Source organism: Heterocephalus glaber, unplaced genomic scaffold (assembly GCF_053883595.1).
Source record: "Heterocephalus glaber isolate CG9 unplaced genomic scaffold, H.glaber_assembly_v1.0 deba00001472, whole genome shotgun sequence".
Taxonomy (NCBI): domain Eukaryota; kingdom Metazoa; phylum Chordata; class Mammalia; order Rodentia; family Bathyergidae; genus Heterocephalus; species Heterocephalus glaber.
In genome coordinates, this window is record NW_028258315.1 from 84,627,783 (window position 1) to 84,644,700 (window position 16,918).

The window sequence follows — 16,918 nt, forward strand, 5'->3', positions numbered from 1 at the left end:
ATCATCATGTTGTAAAATATCTTATTTTAGTTATATAAACTTTTGTTTTAATTGTTCGTTTTCATTTTGTTTTGTTGAGATAGGTTCTCAGTATATTACCTAGGTTGATCTTGAACTCCTGGGCTCAGGTGATAGATCCTCTTGCTTTTCAGCCTCCCAAATATCTGGGTCTATAGGCATATACCACCACATCTGGAGTAATACTCCTTTTTAAAATAGAATTTGATATCATCTTTGTTATTAATTATCTGTTCATAAAGTTTAGCATTCTAAAATCTTTTTATTTCCTTATTTTATGTATATGAAGCCTGTAACAGTGGAAATAGAATATAAAAATAAATAAGATTATGAGATTACAACTATCTAGCAGTTAATTTAAAATAGATATTTTCAAAATTTTAAAGTATTTTAAGCATATAACAATGTATGGAGAATAGGAATGTTATTTAAAATAGTTGCTTTTGGACCAGTTACAATTGTGAAATATGGTCAAATCTGTTCCATACAGTATTTACTAATTTGCATTATTTGCCAACACAAGCTCAGGAGATTTCACACAAAATTGTAGACTAATTTATCTTGAAAAATTTAAAGTGTTCCAGCAATTTTAGGTTTTCAGGAAACGACTGGGCACTCAAAGAGATGGAAAGATCAAAAAACTTTATTACACTGGCAGGCCCAGAGGAGATAAACTGTCCAAAATCTGAGTGCCAAGCTGAAGTTATGGTGCTCCTTTTATACAGAAACTGTAGAAGCAGAACAAAAGCAATTACTCAAGTAGTGACATCTTATAACTTAACACATCTGGGTGTCCTTGGTCCCGTGAGGAGAACCAGGTTCTCATAGAAACAGGATACAGCAAAACCAGTATCTTTCGAAATAGTGTTGTCAGGGCAAAAAAATAAACAAAAAACCAAAAAACCGAGCTGTTACAGGGAGGGGAAAGATTGAGGGGAAGGTGTCAGAGAGCATTAGTTATGGTCTTTAGTGTTTTATCTAATATTTAAGTTTAAGTTTTGCCTTCCTCTTCTGAGGTCAGAAGGTTTTATGTTTATCTACAGAAGCTGAGGGAACATTGTGGCTAAGAAGTAGGAGCATTATCCATTTGGTGGGCTTCAGGGTGAGGCAACTGGATATGCTTTCCTGTCAGGCAAGCGGTGAAAGCTGACAAAAACAAAAGGGGGGGCTAGGTTATTTTCTTTATTAAAAGCAGAGTAAGTGGTGCTTTGATTTTTCACAAACCTCATCTTCTGATAACTCCGTGTTTTATACTTGGTTTGTTTGTCTCATTGACTTTTTAAGAGTCCTGCGCAGTGTAGGAGAAAGAACGTGAGCTCTTAAAGACACAGTATACTTAAAGATTGCCTTTAATTCTTACTAATTGTGTGACTCTAAACTCTAGAAAATAAACGACTTTCAAATAAAGATGACAAAGATATATCATTAGGTTATAGGTAGGATGAAATGATGTGTGTCCATGAAGCATTCTGAGTGTTTTTGGATATATATTCATTGCTTGTGTTAACTATAATTAGTAATGCTTTTTGTTTGACCTCATTAAGTACGTGAATTTGATGATCCTTATTGTTCTTAGAAGACTTTCTCTTCATTAATTTGTATAACAGAATTTAGCAGATTCTTTATTAGGCTATAACTGATCATCTACATTTTTCTATCCTTTTCTCGATTATAGTCTGTATAGTTCCTTTATACATGCTTATTGATTTATTCACAAACAAATGATGACAATTATTTTAGATTTATGGATTCAGGATTTTCAGGATTTAGAAATCCTTGTTTAATGTTCACAATCAAATCTTTTTTCTTTTTCCTTGTCCTCTGCTTCTGTTCTTTTAGCCAAGTCCCAGGGGGATAGGACTTGTTGATATCTGCCTATGATTGTAGGTAGATGAGAGGGTTGGCAGGTTCTGAAGAAAATCAGAAAATATTTATTAGTGTTTTATAAGGTGAGCATTTTAGAGGAAAGTGAATGGGATGAAGGAGCATTTTGTGTTAGGTAAAGATGACCAAGGATTTGTGTTTAATGGGCATCTCTGAAACTTTTTTCCATAAATGAAAATCATATCCTATAAAATTAGGTGCTCATTTTCTTCAAGCTTGGTTTTCCATTTATTTTTCTGAAGTTCTTATTCCTTGCATGTCTTCTCAGACTTTGAAATTTAAAAAGATTGTATTATATTATTTTGAATGTTAAGTGATTAAACCTGGTTTAATATATGTATTAGCTTTCCATCACTGTGAAAAAATACCTACAATAATCAACTTAAAGGACAAAGGGTTTATTTTGGTTTATGATTTCAGAGACTTTGGTCCATGGTTGGTTTGGTTCATGCTCAATTTTCTGAAGTTTCCCACCTTCCCAAAAGTGCCATCAGCTGAGGATCAAGCCTTCAGCACACAGCTTTTGGGAGGCATTTAACGTAAAATTTTATAGCAGTTAGAATAATTGAGAATAAGAATATCTGGAATAAAAATTAGGGGGAATCCTCAAATAATAAAATGTAGATTGTCATTTACATAATTTTGTCTTTGCAAGTATATAACACCAGAGAAAAAAATCCATGATGGAGATGTAGGTATATTCCGGTACATAAAAATGAAAAGTTACTTATGTCACAAAAATGTCATGACAAGATAGATACACTTGGGAAAAATATACGTATCATATCATAAAGGCTTATAAATAATAACAATGACCTTCATTCACAAAAGACAATAAATAAATGCCAGAGAAACATAAGAAGCCTTTAGTAATCTCAGCAAGTATCAAGCAAACAATACAAAATTTGACTCAAATTGGTGAATAAAGAGAAAATATCCATTGTTAACAAGAACCCTGAAAATGAATTGTTTTATTATATACAAATTTTTCTGGAGCACAATTTGATGAATCATTACAAAATCTTACTATTTATTTATTTATTTAGGTACCAGGGATCGAACCTGGGACCTTGTGCTTGCGAGGCAGGCGGCGGAACCACTGAGCTAAATCCCTGGCCCAACAAAAATCTTACTTTTTAGGTAGATGTTTTAGTCCAGCAACTGCAAACCACAGTTATGTGAATTCATCTTAGGAAACATCATAGATATGACAGAGAGATACTTACTGCGAGACTGTTTATAGGTGTTAAACAATTGAGGGCCTTCTAATTGTTTATGAATAAAGAATTGGGGACATACATTGTGATGTATAATGGAATGCCAGAGATCCGTTGCAAATTTTCTTGTATTGGGTAGGAAAGTATTCATGAAAATTTAAAGTAGATTATTACAGATTTCTGTATTTTTTGAAGTTTATGTTATAAATGTATTATAGTAAAGTGAAAGGTGCTATAAATGAGATAAATTTCTAACTTGTGGTTCTTCTTCTTTCTTCTTTCTTCTTTTTTTTTTTTATTTTTTTATTTTGGAACTGAGTATCCAGCTTAGGACCTTGCATTTTCGAGGCAGGTGTGGTGCCACTGAGCTAAATCCCTTGCCCCTAATTCTGCTTTTTGTACAAAATTTTACTGAAACTAAATGTGACCCATCATTGAAGTTAAGGTTATAAATTAAGTTCAGAGTATGGGAGAAATTGTTGATATGGAAATTTTTGCCACCCTTTTTGCTCTTTTGCATAATCCTGCTAAGGTGTAATAACAGTTCCTGGAGCCTGTGAAAAACTTGTTAATGTCTGTAATGCTCATTTATTCATTTCAGTCTTGTATTCCTAGTCATTGCAAGAAGAAAAAGATAATGTAGTTATTATTTTTCTGTATATTTTTTTGTCTTGCAGGTAGTTACTTTTGGTGACACTGTCCAGTTCCCATAATGTATCATTCCTTATCTGAAACTAGACATCCTCTGCAGCTGGAAGAACAAGAAGTAGGCATTGATCCCTTGTCCGTTTACTCAAACAAGTCTGGAAGTAAGTTTTGTGTGTAAATGCTGTCTGCCAGTGCTAGGCAGTCTAGCAAGGCAACTCGAATTAGCTCTGTCCATTTTATGGGTGTAATTCTATGAAGCTGAACAGGGCAATTTTAAGAACACTTCCCTGAATACATGTAGAGCACTCTTGAGCCTACTGAATACCAGGAAAAGTCAGCTTTCAATTACAGACAGCAGCACTAGCCAAATGTTTAATATACTATCATTCATTAAAAAGTCATAAACCAAACAGTGACTTTAGCCTTCGAATGTTGAAATGCAAAGTGGCCTTTGTCAAGTATCTTTTTAAAAAAAGAATCCTAAACTTTTTGTTTGATTTTGTAGGGATTTTCTTCCCAGAAACCAATTGAGATTATTCCAGGATAAAAGATTTACCTGAAGCTCCTATTTCTTTTTTCATTTTTGTAAATAATTGAAATTTGTATTATAACAAATTGAGATTATTCCATGGTTAGTGATTTAACTAAATCTCGATTTCTTTTCTTGTTTATTTATGTAAATAATCGATATTTGCATCATGTTGACTGATAGAAAGCAGCTATCTGATGTGTATATATCAGAATCTGTATTATTTTCTCAGTATTTACTCAATGATAGTAATAACATACTTTCTTAGGAAATAATATGTTCATGAGTATTTTTGAAACTAGCTTTATTGTGTTTTATTAAATATTTGATAATATTCATTTCTTAAGTGACTTTTTAATATTTCACTCATACTATATAAGGATTATGATATTATTGTAAAACTTTATAAATTAGTCCACATAATTTATGGTTTTATGCTTCAAATAAAATTATTGTTCTGTCTATATTGATGCCATAAAGTCATGTTTCAAGAATTTTTTTTAAAAAATTGACTTGTCAAGTGGCTATTTCTTGAACATAAGGTTATTATGGAATGCTTGTTTCTTCTGTATTTTTAATACCTTGTGCATCATGAAAATGACATTGATTTTTTTTTTTTGGTATCAAGAATCGAACTCAGGACCTTCCACTTGCAAGGCAGGCATGGTGCCACTGAGCTAAATCCCTCGCCAGATATTGCTGTTTTTAATGGAATAGAATTTATTTATTTTGTGATTTTTTTTTTGATATGTAAGACTCAAGACTCCTTTTGAAGATTTTCGTGTTATAAAAATTAATTGACCATTTCATTTTCAATATTATCTCAGTGGTAAGCAAGTGATGTTTTCTTTTAAGTGCAATACTTGCAGGAAACACTCAAAATTAAATCAGGTAAATTATTGTGAGTTTTAAGACTGAATATATATTTGTGATAAAAGTATATAAATTCAACATTTTCATACTATTTCTGATTTATATGCTTATTTGAGGATGCAGTTTTCTGTTGTTTTTTAAAGGAATATTTTTCTTTGGTCTCTTTCATTAAATATTGAGGGGTTTTTTTAAACCTGGTTAAAAAACATTTTAAATTAATTTTAGCCTTTATTATTTGCAGGAATGAGTAGTTACCTTTACTGAAAAGCTTTTCATTTATGTCTTAGCCTAACATTTCTATGACATACTAAGTTATTAGGATTGAATTGATGTTTAAAAGTGCCATTAATTCATTTACCCCAAATGTTCATTAACAATGTAAATGTATGCTGATGCTCTATGAGACAAGGAAGTGACTAATGACTCTTCCAACTAACAACACTTAAAATGAATAGAAACTTTAGATAGCTAATCTTGAAGTAATCAAGGCCCTCATTCAGCTTGGCATCTCTGTATGCTCTAAAACAGCTGTCAACTGTTAAAAATATATACAAAACACACATACTTGCGCACACGCTTGCACACACACACATGCAGAAAGAAAGATATGTAAATATCTTGCTCTTCAAAGCTATAAAGGTTGCTAATGAAAGTGGGTTTTGTGCATTGTATATGTAAATATTTTATATCAAATGTCTATTTTATTTTAGATTTCCTTTTTCCCCCACAAAACCATGTATTGCATTTTAATGGGTTTGTCATATTTACCTGAAGAATCATCGTCTTTCTAGTATGTTTGTTTAATTTATGTCTTCATCTGGTTTCTTCAAGTATTTTGAAGCCTTTTACACATTTCTACTGCATCTTTAGTGAATTTATGACTACAGATGACTCATTTTCTAAGTTAAATATAAGATTTAGATCAGTAGTTGGACTGTGTAGAAGTCAAGCGAAATTTGAAAAATTTTGCTTTATATTCTTCCATTAGTAAACAAGATATTTTAAATTTCACAAATCTCTTAATATTTATAAAAAATCAGTACTATTAAATGATTTTGAGATTTTCTGAAAGGATTAGTAAAAAATAACAAGATAACTGTGGGAGAGAAAACATCATTGATTTATTTTCATACTTGAAAGTAAGAGTAGAAAAAAGAACTATTAACATACATGCAAAATCTTTCCTGTGAATTAAAATTTTTAATCTCTTGAAATTCCTTTTCAAATATGAGAACAGCATAGACAATATGATATTTTCTCTGTGCACTATTAAGTTTGGTCATATATATATATAAATTATCACCTGAAATTGCAAATTCTTTTACCAAAGTATAATTGACAGATGCCTTTAATTCAGCTAAAACCAAAACAAAACCAGAAAATATTTTTTAGACTTCATAATTTTTTGTTATTAGCATGTAACGTTTAATGATCAATTAAATGAAAAAGTAATTTATTTTTCACTGAAAACAGTATCAAGTTATAAGGAAATTTAACTGATTAAAATTGTTGGAATGAATGTATTTTTGTGAGTTTATGAGAGTTTGGGATGTGTTTATGATGAAAGAACATTGTCATCTCTTCAGTCTCTTTTGGGAATAGCATTTGTTGTACATTACTGTTACCAGGAGGGTTAACAGAAGAGGCCAGAGACCCAGCTTGTCCTGGAGAGGGCCTGTTCTTCCAAGGAAAAAATCCAACGGCAGATTACCAGGGGAAATTTATTAGGATGGAATGGACTGTACAATTAGTGAAAGTCAAAGTGTATTCTCAGGGCAGCAATATGGTTTGCTTTGTATATTCTTGTAAGATATGGGGTAAAGGTTGTAGTGATTGATCAGTTGATTTTTAGGGGAAGAAGATTTGTTGAAATGCTTAACAGCATAAGGGGTCTTGGCAGGCACCTTAAATCAGTCAGTTGTAAATATCTTGTCATTGTCTCTGGAGATTCTGTATGTATAATTGGTTGTCCACTCTTGCCAAGTGTTCCTTTCTCAAAAAGACCTTAGTCCTTAAGTGCAAAATGGCCTGTAAAACTTGACGGGTTACTCAAGAGGGCTTGGCCACCACCTTGTTAGATAACCAAAAATTTTAGCCTGAATTTATATGCCACAGTACTCACCTTTGTACTTAGAGCATTTTCAATTTATTACTATTTAATACATTTTTGCCTTTTTATATAAGATCTATTTAAGAGCTTTCTTTCAGTTTTTATGTATAAAGAATTTAGTAACCTATTTTAAAAAACGTCAGGTATTCAGAATCCTGCCAATTGCATTTTTGCTTCCTAGAAGTTTATTTTTGTCTCAGATTTTCCTTACTTTCCACTATACAGTGCTGTCATAGTTTTAGAACTAACTGGGTGTGCCTTGACTTTATTGATGAAGAAATTAGTAATAATTAAAATAATTCACTGAAGTTGATATAATAAAATGATGCTGTTCTATTTTGATCTTTAGTGTTTTTTCCCCATAATAGTAAATATAGATTTAGATTGAAGTAAAAGATGAATTTATTCTGCTGAAGATGTTTAGATAGCTGGCCAAAGTAGTATAGAAAGTTGTTTGGGTTACTTTAAATTACTGACCTAACCTAATTAGCTGGAGTCATTTTACCAAGAAGAAAAACCTTTTCACTTTCTGCCTTGGCTATAATTATTTAGTGGTTTACCACCTCACTCGTAATAAAATCTAAGCTCTTGACTATGATGTGCATGGCTATCTTCTTGCCTCTCTGGCCTTGTTCTGATGTGGTAAACCAGTTCTAGTCTCTGGGCCTCCCCACATACCACTGTTTTCTGACATTGCTCTACATTCCTTTATAGTGTCCTACAGAATATGTTACCTATGTTAATCTGTTTCCTTGTTTATTATCTCTTGTCTCAAGTATAACCTTTATGAGACCAGAAACCATTTGTATACCTAGTACCTGGTATATGTGCACCATTTAATAAACAACAGTCTAATGAATGAACTGAGCTTTACCAGTTTGGGCACCTTCACTTATATTCACCAATAATTGTTTAATAATATCTTTTCTCCATCTACCTTTCTTCTTTCTGTCATAAGTTTTGTGAAATCTGTTTCATTGTCCCTAAGTATTCTAGTACTTGAACTTTTCTTCCTGTAGGACTTAAGAAGCCAGTGTACTGTCCTAATTGACCCCTTTTGGACTCTCACTGCTCTTTTTCTGAAGTTCCTTTTAAAAGTCACTTCCATATTTCCCATTTATTGTGACCTATGTCAAAATTTCCACAAGTACAAAGAGAAGAGTTTCTGGTTAAAAAAATTAAAGTAATGATATCCTAGTCAGCCCACATTAATAATAACTTTGCAGGGGGAAAACTGACAATTTCTAAGCAATTAATTAATAGGCATGATTTGGGAGCTTAGAATATGTATATTATGCTTACACATAGAATGTCAATTTTATATACATAGCTCTTAATGAAAAATGTTTGAGACTAGTGTTCTAATTCCTGATCTCTACAGCGTATTTATGTGATACATAGAAAATATAAATTTTTTAGCATATGAAATTCCAAAGAATGACCAACCTATAAGTGGTGGTAACCCTGCCTCCTCCTTTTCTGGTACTGATACTGATACTGAACTAAAGGAGTTTGAGCTATATGCTCAGCCCTTTTTATTTTGAGACAAATTCTCACTAAATTTTCCAGGCTGATCTTGAGCTTATAATCCTCCTGCCTTAGCCTCCTGAGTAGCTGGGATTACGGTGTATACTACCATGAATGGCTCATCACAACTTGTTTTTAAATTTACAACACTTTCATTAAAGTTTGTTGTCATTTAATAAATAAGTGTTTTCTGTGTAATAGGAATTATTCTGAGTGCTGGAAAAAAATACTGAAGAACATAAACATAATTCTAAATACCCTGTTGTTAGTGGTTAACTGCCCTGATCTGTGGATATCAGGCAGAGGAAAGTAAATGGTCAATGAAGGTATAGGATAGTGCTTTCCAAGAGGAGTTACCAGTATACTTGCATAGTGCACTGGTGGGAAATCCAGCTTAAACTTGGAATAGTAAGAGATCAAAGAAGGTGGTGTATCTTTCTAAGCTACAGTCTCAAGAGTAAGTTACTGTTAGCCAAAGTAAAGAGTATGTGCTATGTACTTGCCCTCTATTAAACAGAAGGAATTTTAGGATGGTTAAAGACTAGAATTTACGAGAAGTGGCCAGAAATGAGAGTGAAGACTCAGACCATGAAACCACTTAGTATACAAGAACAGTGGATAGTTAACTAAAGAAATATTATGGTCAGATTTGCATTTATAAATACTGTTGTTGCTGTAGTAAGGTAAATACAGTGGTGAGGCAAGACTGCAAGATGAATAATCAGTTAAGAAGTTGTTACAATATTCCAAGATAAGAAATAATAGTGGACTGCTCTGGAAAGAAGCACTACAAATAGAAACTAGTAGAAACATTTGAGAATATTTAAGAAGTAGAATTGATAGTACATCATTTGATATTTGACTAGATTTGAGTAGTTGGTTGAGGGAGGAGTTTGAAGTAATATCTAGTTTTCAGAGCTGACCAGTCAAATCTCTGATAATTCTTTTTTTTTTTTGGTACCGGAGATCGAACTCGGGTCCTTGCGCTTGTGCAACAGGTGGCGAAACCACTGAGCCAAATCCCCGGCTCTCTGATAATTCTTGTATTGAGATATGGAGATCTAGAGAAGAAACCTTGTATAGCACAGGAGAGATAGGCAGAACAGAGAAGTTCAGTTTGAGATGTGATTTAGAAATGCCTAATGGAATTCAAAGGAAGACAGCTTAAAAATTTTGTTATATGAATCTACAACTTAGTGTTAGGGTTGGACTAGAGGTAAAGATTTGTTAGCTGAGCTGTGGTAGCAAAAACAATTGAAATAGTGGTAATCACTTTATAACATTGTACAAGTATGAGAACAGGACCCAGGAACAATATCTAAGTGAAGCCACTTAAAGGTCTTGCAGCAGATGTCCTTTTGCAAGTCCTGCAAAGGAGACTGAAAAAAGAGTGATTACAGAAGAAGGAAAACCAGGAGAGTCTGGAGTCTTTGAAGCCAAGATGTCAGGAGAGAATAAGCAAAACTGTCAGAGACTAGCTGAAAGTTAAGAAAATAGAAGATCATAATGTACAAAATCATTGTGACTATGAGATACAGTGCTTTTTTTTTTTTTTCTTTTTGGTACTGGGGATTGAACTCAGGACCTGACGCTCTTGAGGCAGGTGGTGGAACCACTGTGCTACATCCTCGGCCCAGTTGTTTTATAATCTTAGGATTCTGGTAGGGTCCACTACTCTGTATCTTTCATATATATGAATTATGTACTCTATATTAAACTGGCATGATGAAAAGAGAGAAAAGGTGTAGTAGTACTTAAAAAAGTAAAAATCTGTGGAAGAGATGTTCTTAGAAGTCTGGAGTGGATACAGTCTAGAGAAAAGATGGAGGGATTTGTAGACATAACGATGTACATTAATTTTAGGGAAATGACAGGAAGGAAGGAGCTTAGGTGCAGTGATTTTTATCAGTTTGATGGCAGAATTAAATGAGATATCACTGACATTTTAATCTCTTTTGATGAGTTAGGATTATATTAGTCACTCAGAAAATGACAAGATGAAACACTTGAAGATCGTAAGACTGGAAAAATGTAGAGTAAAGAAGAAATAACCTTGGACAGCACTTTTTTTTTGTACCGGGGATCAAACTCAGGACCTTGTGCTTGTGAGGCAGGCACTGGAACCACTGACCTAAATCCTCAGCCAAGGACAGCATATTTATAGGTGGAGACTTGTGATTATGTCTAACAGAATTCAGCAGTTGGGATTTAGCAACAAAAGTGCATAGGGGTTATATAGCAGTCAGACTATAGGCAAGGAAGTTGATGGTTGAAGAATTAATCAATGGAGCCAGGGATTTAGCTCAGTGGTTCCCGCTGCCTGTCTTGCAAGCGCAAGGTCCCGAGTTTGATCCCCGGTACCAAAAAAAAAAAAAAAGAATTAATCAGTGGATTGAAAATACAAGGAAGTTTGAAATCATGAAATGGGATTATTTGAAGGCAGAGTAGAAATTTGTATGAGGAATGGAGTCCAGGAGCAGAAGTGTGCTTATGGGAATCCTGCAAGGGATGTAGGAACAATAAGGCTAAAGTTTTGCTTTGAAGTTTAAGAGTGACAGGGATGGTGATGGTGATAACAAGCCTTTCATGTTGATTCATAAGAACCTAAAATATTGTGTATTTTATATTAAATATACCATCCTAATTAATAGAGGCTCACAATTTCTAAGACAATAGTAATAGATGGAAACTTTTATCACATCTCTTTAATTATTTGTGTTTGATAAATGCACTAATTTGATGAAAACTGTTTGGTAGTAACCAGTAAACCAACTCAAAACCCTCATTCATTTTATGTAATAATTTGGATCATTCTAATAAAGATTGTAAGATAAATGGAAGAGTGACTTAAGAGTTCTTAAATCTGGAAACAGGGATTAAAAAAAAATTTTTTTTAAATGAGGTCTCTTTCAAAACAGACATGTCAAGTTAACAATAGGAAGAATCTGTCATCCTGCTTCTTCTGCATTAAACTGTTCAAAAGAAGGTGGGAAATGAGAGAATTCAGTTTGAAAGACCATGAGTTGGAGATCTTCCAGACTAATTTGTTGAAAGTTTGGCAAATAAGAAATCCAAAGGATGGGCCCAGGATTTAGCTCAGTGGTGCTGCCACCTGCCTTGCAAGCACAAGGTTCTGAGTTCGATTCCCAATACCCAAAACAAAACAAATCCAAAGGAAAAGAATGGAGAGACATAGGGATTGATTTGTAGCAAATCCTCATGATTAAAAATTGTGTAGCCAACATTGTACTAAATGGTCAGAAACTGAAAACTTTCATGCTAAAATCAGGAACAACACAAAGATGCCCACTATCACCACTCCTGTTCAATATAGTTTTGGAAACATTAGCCATGGCAGTTAGACAAGAGAAAGAAATAAAAGGAATAAAAATAGGGAAGGAAGAAGTTAAACTGGCATTATTTGCTGGTGATATGCTACTTTACATAGAAGACCCAAAAAAGTCTACCAAAAGACTTCTAGACTTAATTGACAGATACAGTAGAGTAGCTGGATACAAGGTCAACACTCAAAAAACAATACCCTTCTTGTACACAAATAAGAGACTCACTGAGAGAAAAATTAGGGAAACAATTCCTTTTACAATAGCATCCAAAAAAATGAAATATCTAGGAATCAATCTAACAAAGGAACCAAAAGACCTCTACAAAGAAAACTACAGCACTCTGAAAAAAGAGATTGAAGAGGATATAAGAAAATGGAAAGACATCCCCTGTTCCTGGGTAGGAAGAACCAATATAGATTTAATGCAGTGCCAATTGAAATTCCAACAATATATTTCACAGAACTAGAGAAAACAATCCAAAAATTCAATTGGAACCAGAAGAGACGTACAATAGCAAAAGCAATTCTAGGCAACAGAGATATGGCAGGGGGTATCACAATCCGCAACTTGAAACTATACTACAAAGCTACTGTGATTAAAAACAGCATGGTACTGGCAAAGAAACAGACCTGAGGATCAGTGGAATAGATTAGAAGATGCAGAAACAATTCCAGACATACTCAGCCACCTCATCTTTGACAAAGGAGCCAAACAACCTCACTGGAGGAAAGATAGACTATTTAATAAGTGGTGTTGGAAAAACTGGATTTCAGTCTGCCAAAGATTAAAAGTAGACCGTATCTATCACCATGCACTAAACTAAGTTCAAAGTGGATTAAAGATCTAAATATTAAAACAAACACTAAACTTGCTGGAAGATAAGTTAGGTAGAACTCTGGAAGACACTGGCATAGGAAGAGACTTTATGAACAAAACCTCAGTAGCACAGAAACTAGCACAAAGAATCAACAACTGGGATCTCATCTTATTAAAAAGCTTCTGCACTGCAAGAGAAACCACCAACAGAGCTGAGAGACAACCTACAATGTGGAAAAAAAAATTTGAGCAGCTGTACCTCAGACAAAGGAATACAGAATATATAAAGAACTTTAAAAAATCAGACCTCCCAAATTTAAAGACCCAATTCAAAAGTGGGTGTCTGAAATGAACAGACATTTCTCAGACAAAGAAATAAAAGCAGCAAATAAACATACGAAAAAATATTCCACATCACTGGTCATTCAAGAGATGCAGATGAAAACAACACTGAGATTCCACCTCACCCCAGAAAGAATGCCTGCTATCATGAAATCAACCAATAACAAATGCTGGTGGGAAGTAGGGAGAAAGGAACCCTTCTCCATTGTTGGTGGGAGTGCAGACTGGTGCAACCACTGTGGAAGTCAGTATGGAGATACCTCAAAGAACTAGGACTAGAGGTCCCATTTGACCTAGCTATTCCCCTGCTGGGTATCTTTCCAAAAAGAATTAAAGGAATCATACCACAGCAGTATATATGCACCCATGTTTATAGTACCAAGTTTGTAATAGCTAAAGCTTGGAAAGAGCCCAAGTGCCCATCAAGTGGAAACTCGATAAAGAAGATGTGGTATTTTTTTATAAAATGGAGTACTACTCAGCCATAAAGAATGAGAAACTAGAGACATTTATAGCTAAATGGATGCATATTAAGGCCATACTCTTAAGTGAAATCAATAGGACACACGTGTAAATACCGAATAGTTTCTCTGGTGTGAGAAACTGAAAGTGTAAATAAGGATTAAAATGATTAAAATGAATAATTGATAATTTGAATAGGAAGAAAAGGCCCAGAGGGGTAGGGGAAGGGGAAAGGGAAGAAGGGAAAGGAAAAATTATGAGAAAAGAAAAAAATGGAAGCAAAGTCTCTCTAAATAGGGAAGGGTGGAGGGGGTGAAGGGTGCACAGGTAATGGGGAAAAAAATAAGAACCAAGATACATCATGTGCAGGTACAAGCACCCAATAATAATTGTAAATGTAATGTATACCTAAAATGTACCCAGAAAAGAATTAAAGCAAAAAAAAAAATTGTGCAGAGTAAGCAGTACTTGTATTTTTAAAAAATTGAAGAAATAATGAAAGATAAGATCATCAAAATTATAGTACTCTTAGATACCAGAGCTTCTAAAATGTCTAATGCAAGTACCTGTAATGTTTTTGATCATTGCTTACGTTAGAGATGATAAAAGAAGAAAATGTATAATTTGATGATTGGAAGAATATTGATCATCTGTACTTAATATTATGCCTCAGTCAAGATAGTGCTAACTCACTTGAGGTAGACAAGAGAAGTAAACTCAAGATCAGATTGAGAATTAACATCAATAGATAAGATTACATTTCAGTAAGAAAAAGTTGCAATATATTTAATATTATATTTGGGTGATTGTGGATTTTTGTATGCATGCTTTCACAATGCATGCAGATATAGCAAGTCAGACATTTTAATAGTAACAGTGATTCTTACTGTTAGTATAGTCTAGACACTTGAACTAAAAAAAAAAAGTTTTCTAGTCTAGTTCAGATCTTTTTAAAATTGAATTTCCAGGGCCGGGGACTTAGCTCAGTGGTTCCATAGCCTGCCTGGCAAGCACAAGGCCCTGAGTTCGATCCCTGGTACCAAAAAAAATTTAAATAAATAAATAAATAAAATTGAATTACCCATTCTTTATTAGTAGGCTGTTTTTTTAGTTTTATTTCAAATCTTTTGTTTTCATGGCAATTCTTTTTCTGAGGAAATAGCTTCATTATAATTACTTAATAGTTGGATTTGTATGAAGAGTCATTGAGCTATCACGTAAATAACTTGATTTTCATTTACTAGTGTCCTGAGAACAAAGCAAACCTCACTGGTGGTCAAAGAAACAGTAGCACTTACTACTACCACCCTAAGCAGATATTTTCCCTGCTGTCTTTAGACAACCACCACAGTATTACTGGACCCCGAAACATGAGAGGCTTTGTGATGGTAGCTTTTGTGCATGAGTCTTGACATAACTAGAACAAACACAAATTTGGAGTGACAGTATTACCTTAAAATTGAAAAAAAGCAAAACAAAACCATTTAGATGAAATGAGCTATACTGGAATTTTTATTTTAAAAATTATATTGATTGCTTTGTTGCTAATTCATTAGCAAGGCCAGAGAAGACAGTGGGGCCAGAGTTTGGACTTAAAGAAATTTTGAATTTAAGTGATAAAATACCCAGCTGTGCATTTATAACGCAGGAAGGTATATCAGAGTTTTTACCTGCATGTTTATGTTACAAATCCTTTTTATTCATTTACATCTTAAAATGGATTTCTCCTCTGTGGCCTAATATTGAAATGGACAATTAGTCCCTTAGAAGTATAATTTTCTATCTCCCACTTCTTTCATAGCATTAACTGATTTGTTACTGATTTAATTTTTTACTGATTTTAAAATATTTCAGCCTTTGTTTCTTTGTTTTCTTTGTTTCTTATCCAACCAGAGAGAAAAACTGAATATCCAAAGAGGACAAGGAGAATGCAAGAGAAAAAATTAAACCTTTACACTGAGAAAATACCATAGGACTTAATCACTCCATTGTATTTACCTTCACCCCCCCCCCCCCATCCATTTACTGAATTAGAAATTTCCCAAGACCTTCCAAGTTTAGGTTTTAAAAGTATCTCCTACCTTGCTTTGTGTAAAGAGTTATGTAATAAAATAGCCAGTAGTATTTTGAAATTAATTTTATTATTTTAATATTAATTTTGTACATTTTAGATATACAATATAATGACATGCATCATTGGAAATTTGCACCTTTACATAGTCTCTCTTGGTTCTTATTTTTTCCTCATTCCTCTGCCCTCCCTTCAACCCCTCCATCCCTCCCTATTTACAGAGACTTTGTTTCCATTTTTTTCCTTTTCTCATATTAATTCCATTCCCTTGTTTCCTTTCCCCTACTCCTCCCACTTCTCCTTCCCCTTTGCACCTTTTCTTCGTATTTCACATTATCTATTATACCTTTTAGTCCTTATTTACACTTTCAGTTTCTCACACTAGAGAAACTATTGGGTATTTATACATGTGTGTCCTATTTATTTCACTTAAGAGTATCGCTTCAATGTGCATCCATTTAGCTATAAATGTCTCTAATTTCTCGTTATTTATGGTTGAGTAATACTCCATTTTATAAAAAAACCACATTTTCTTTATCCAGTATGCAATTGATGGTCAGTTGGGCTGCTTCCAAGTTTTAGCTATTATGAATTGTGCTGCTATGAACATGGGTGCACATATATCACTGTGGTATGGTGCTTTTATTTCTTTGGGGAAGATCCCCAGCAGTGGAATAGCTGGGTCAAATGGGACTTCAAGTCCCAGTTCTTTGAGGTATCTCCATACTGATTTCCACAGTGGTTGCACCAGTCTACACTCCCACCAGCAGTGGAGCAGTGTTCCTCTTTCCCAACAACCCCGCCAGCATTTGTCACTGGTTGATTTCATGATAGCAGCCATTCTTTCTGGGGTGAGGTGGAATTTCAGCGTTGTTTTCATTTGCATGTCTCGAATGACCAGTGATGTTCAACATTTTTTCATATGTTTATTTACTGCTTTTACTTCTTTGAGAAATGTCCATTTATTTCAGATGCCCGTTTTTGGATTCAGTCTTTCAATTTGCGAGGTCTGATTTTATAGTGTTCTTTGTAGATTGTAGATGATAGACTTTTGTCTGAGAAACAGCAGGTGAAAAT

General features: G+C 33.8%; 1 protein-coding gene across 12 annotated transcripts in view; it reads left to right on the forward strand.

Annotated features, from left to right (window-relative positions):
* Positions 1 to 16,918, forward strand: part of Tbc1d5 (TBC1 domain family member 5) — a 630,984-nt gene that overhangs the window by 241,868 nt on the left and 372,198 nt on the right. For 11 of the 12 annotated variants that reach the window (XM_087181487.1, XM_087181491.1, XM_087181481.1 and 8 more), the window contains one exon: positions 3,797 to 3,928. The exons of the other annotated variant lie outside the window; for it this stretch is intronic. Coding sequence is in view for 4 of the 11 variants with exons in the window: in XM_004864266.3 (XP_004864323.1) it covers positions 3,832 to 3,928 (97 nt within the window). In the remaining 7 variants the exon portion in view is untranslated. The remainder of the gene's footprint in view (positions 1 to 3,796; positions 3,929 to 16,918) is intronic. 12 annotated transcript variants of the gene reach the window in all.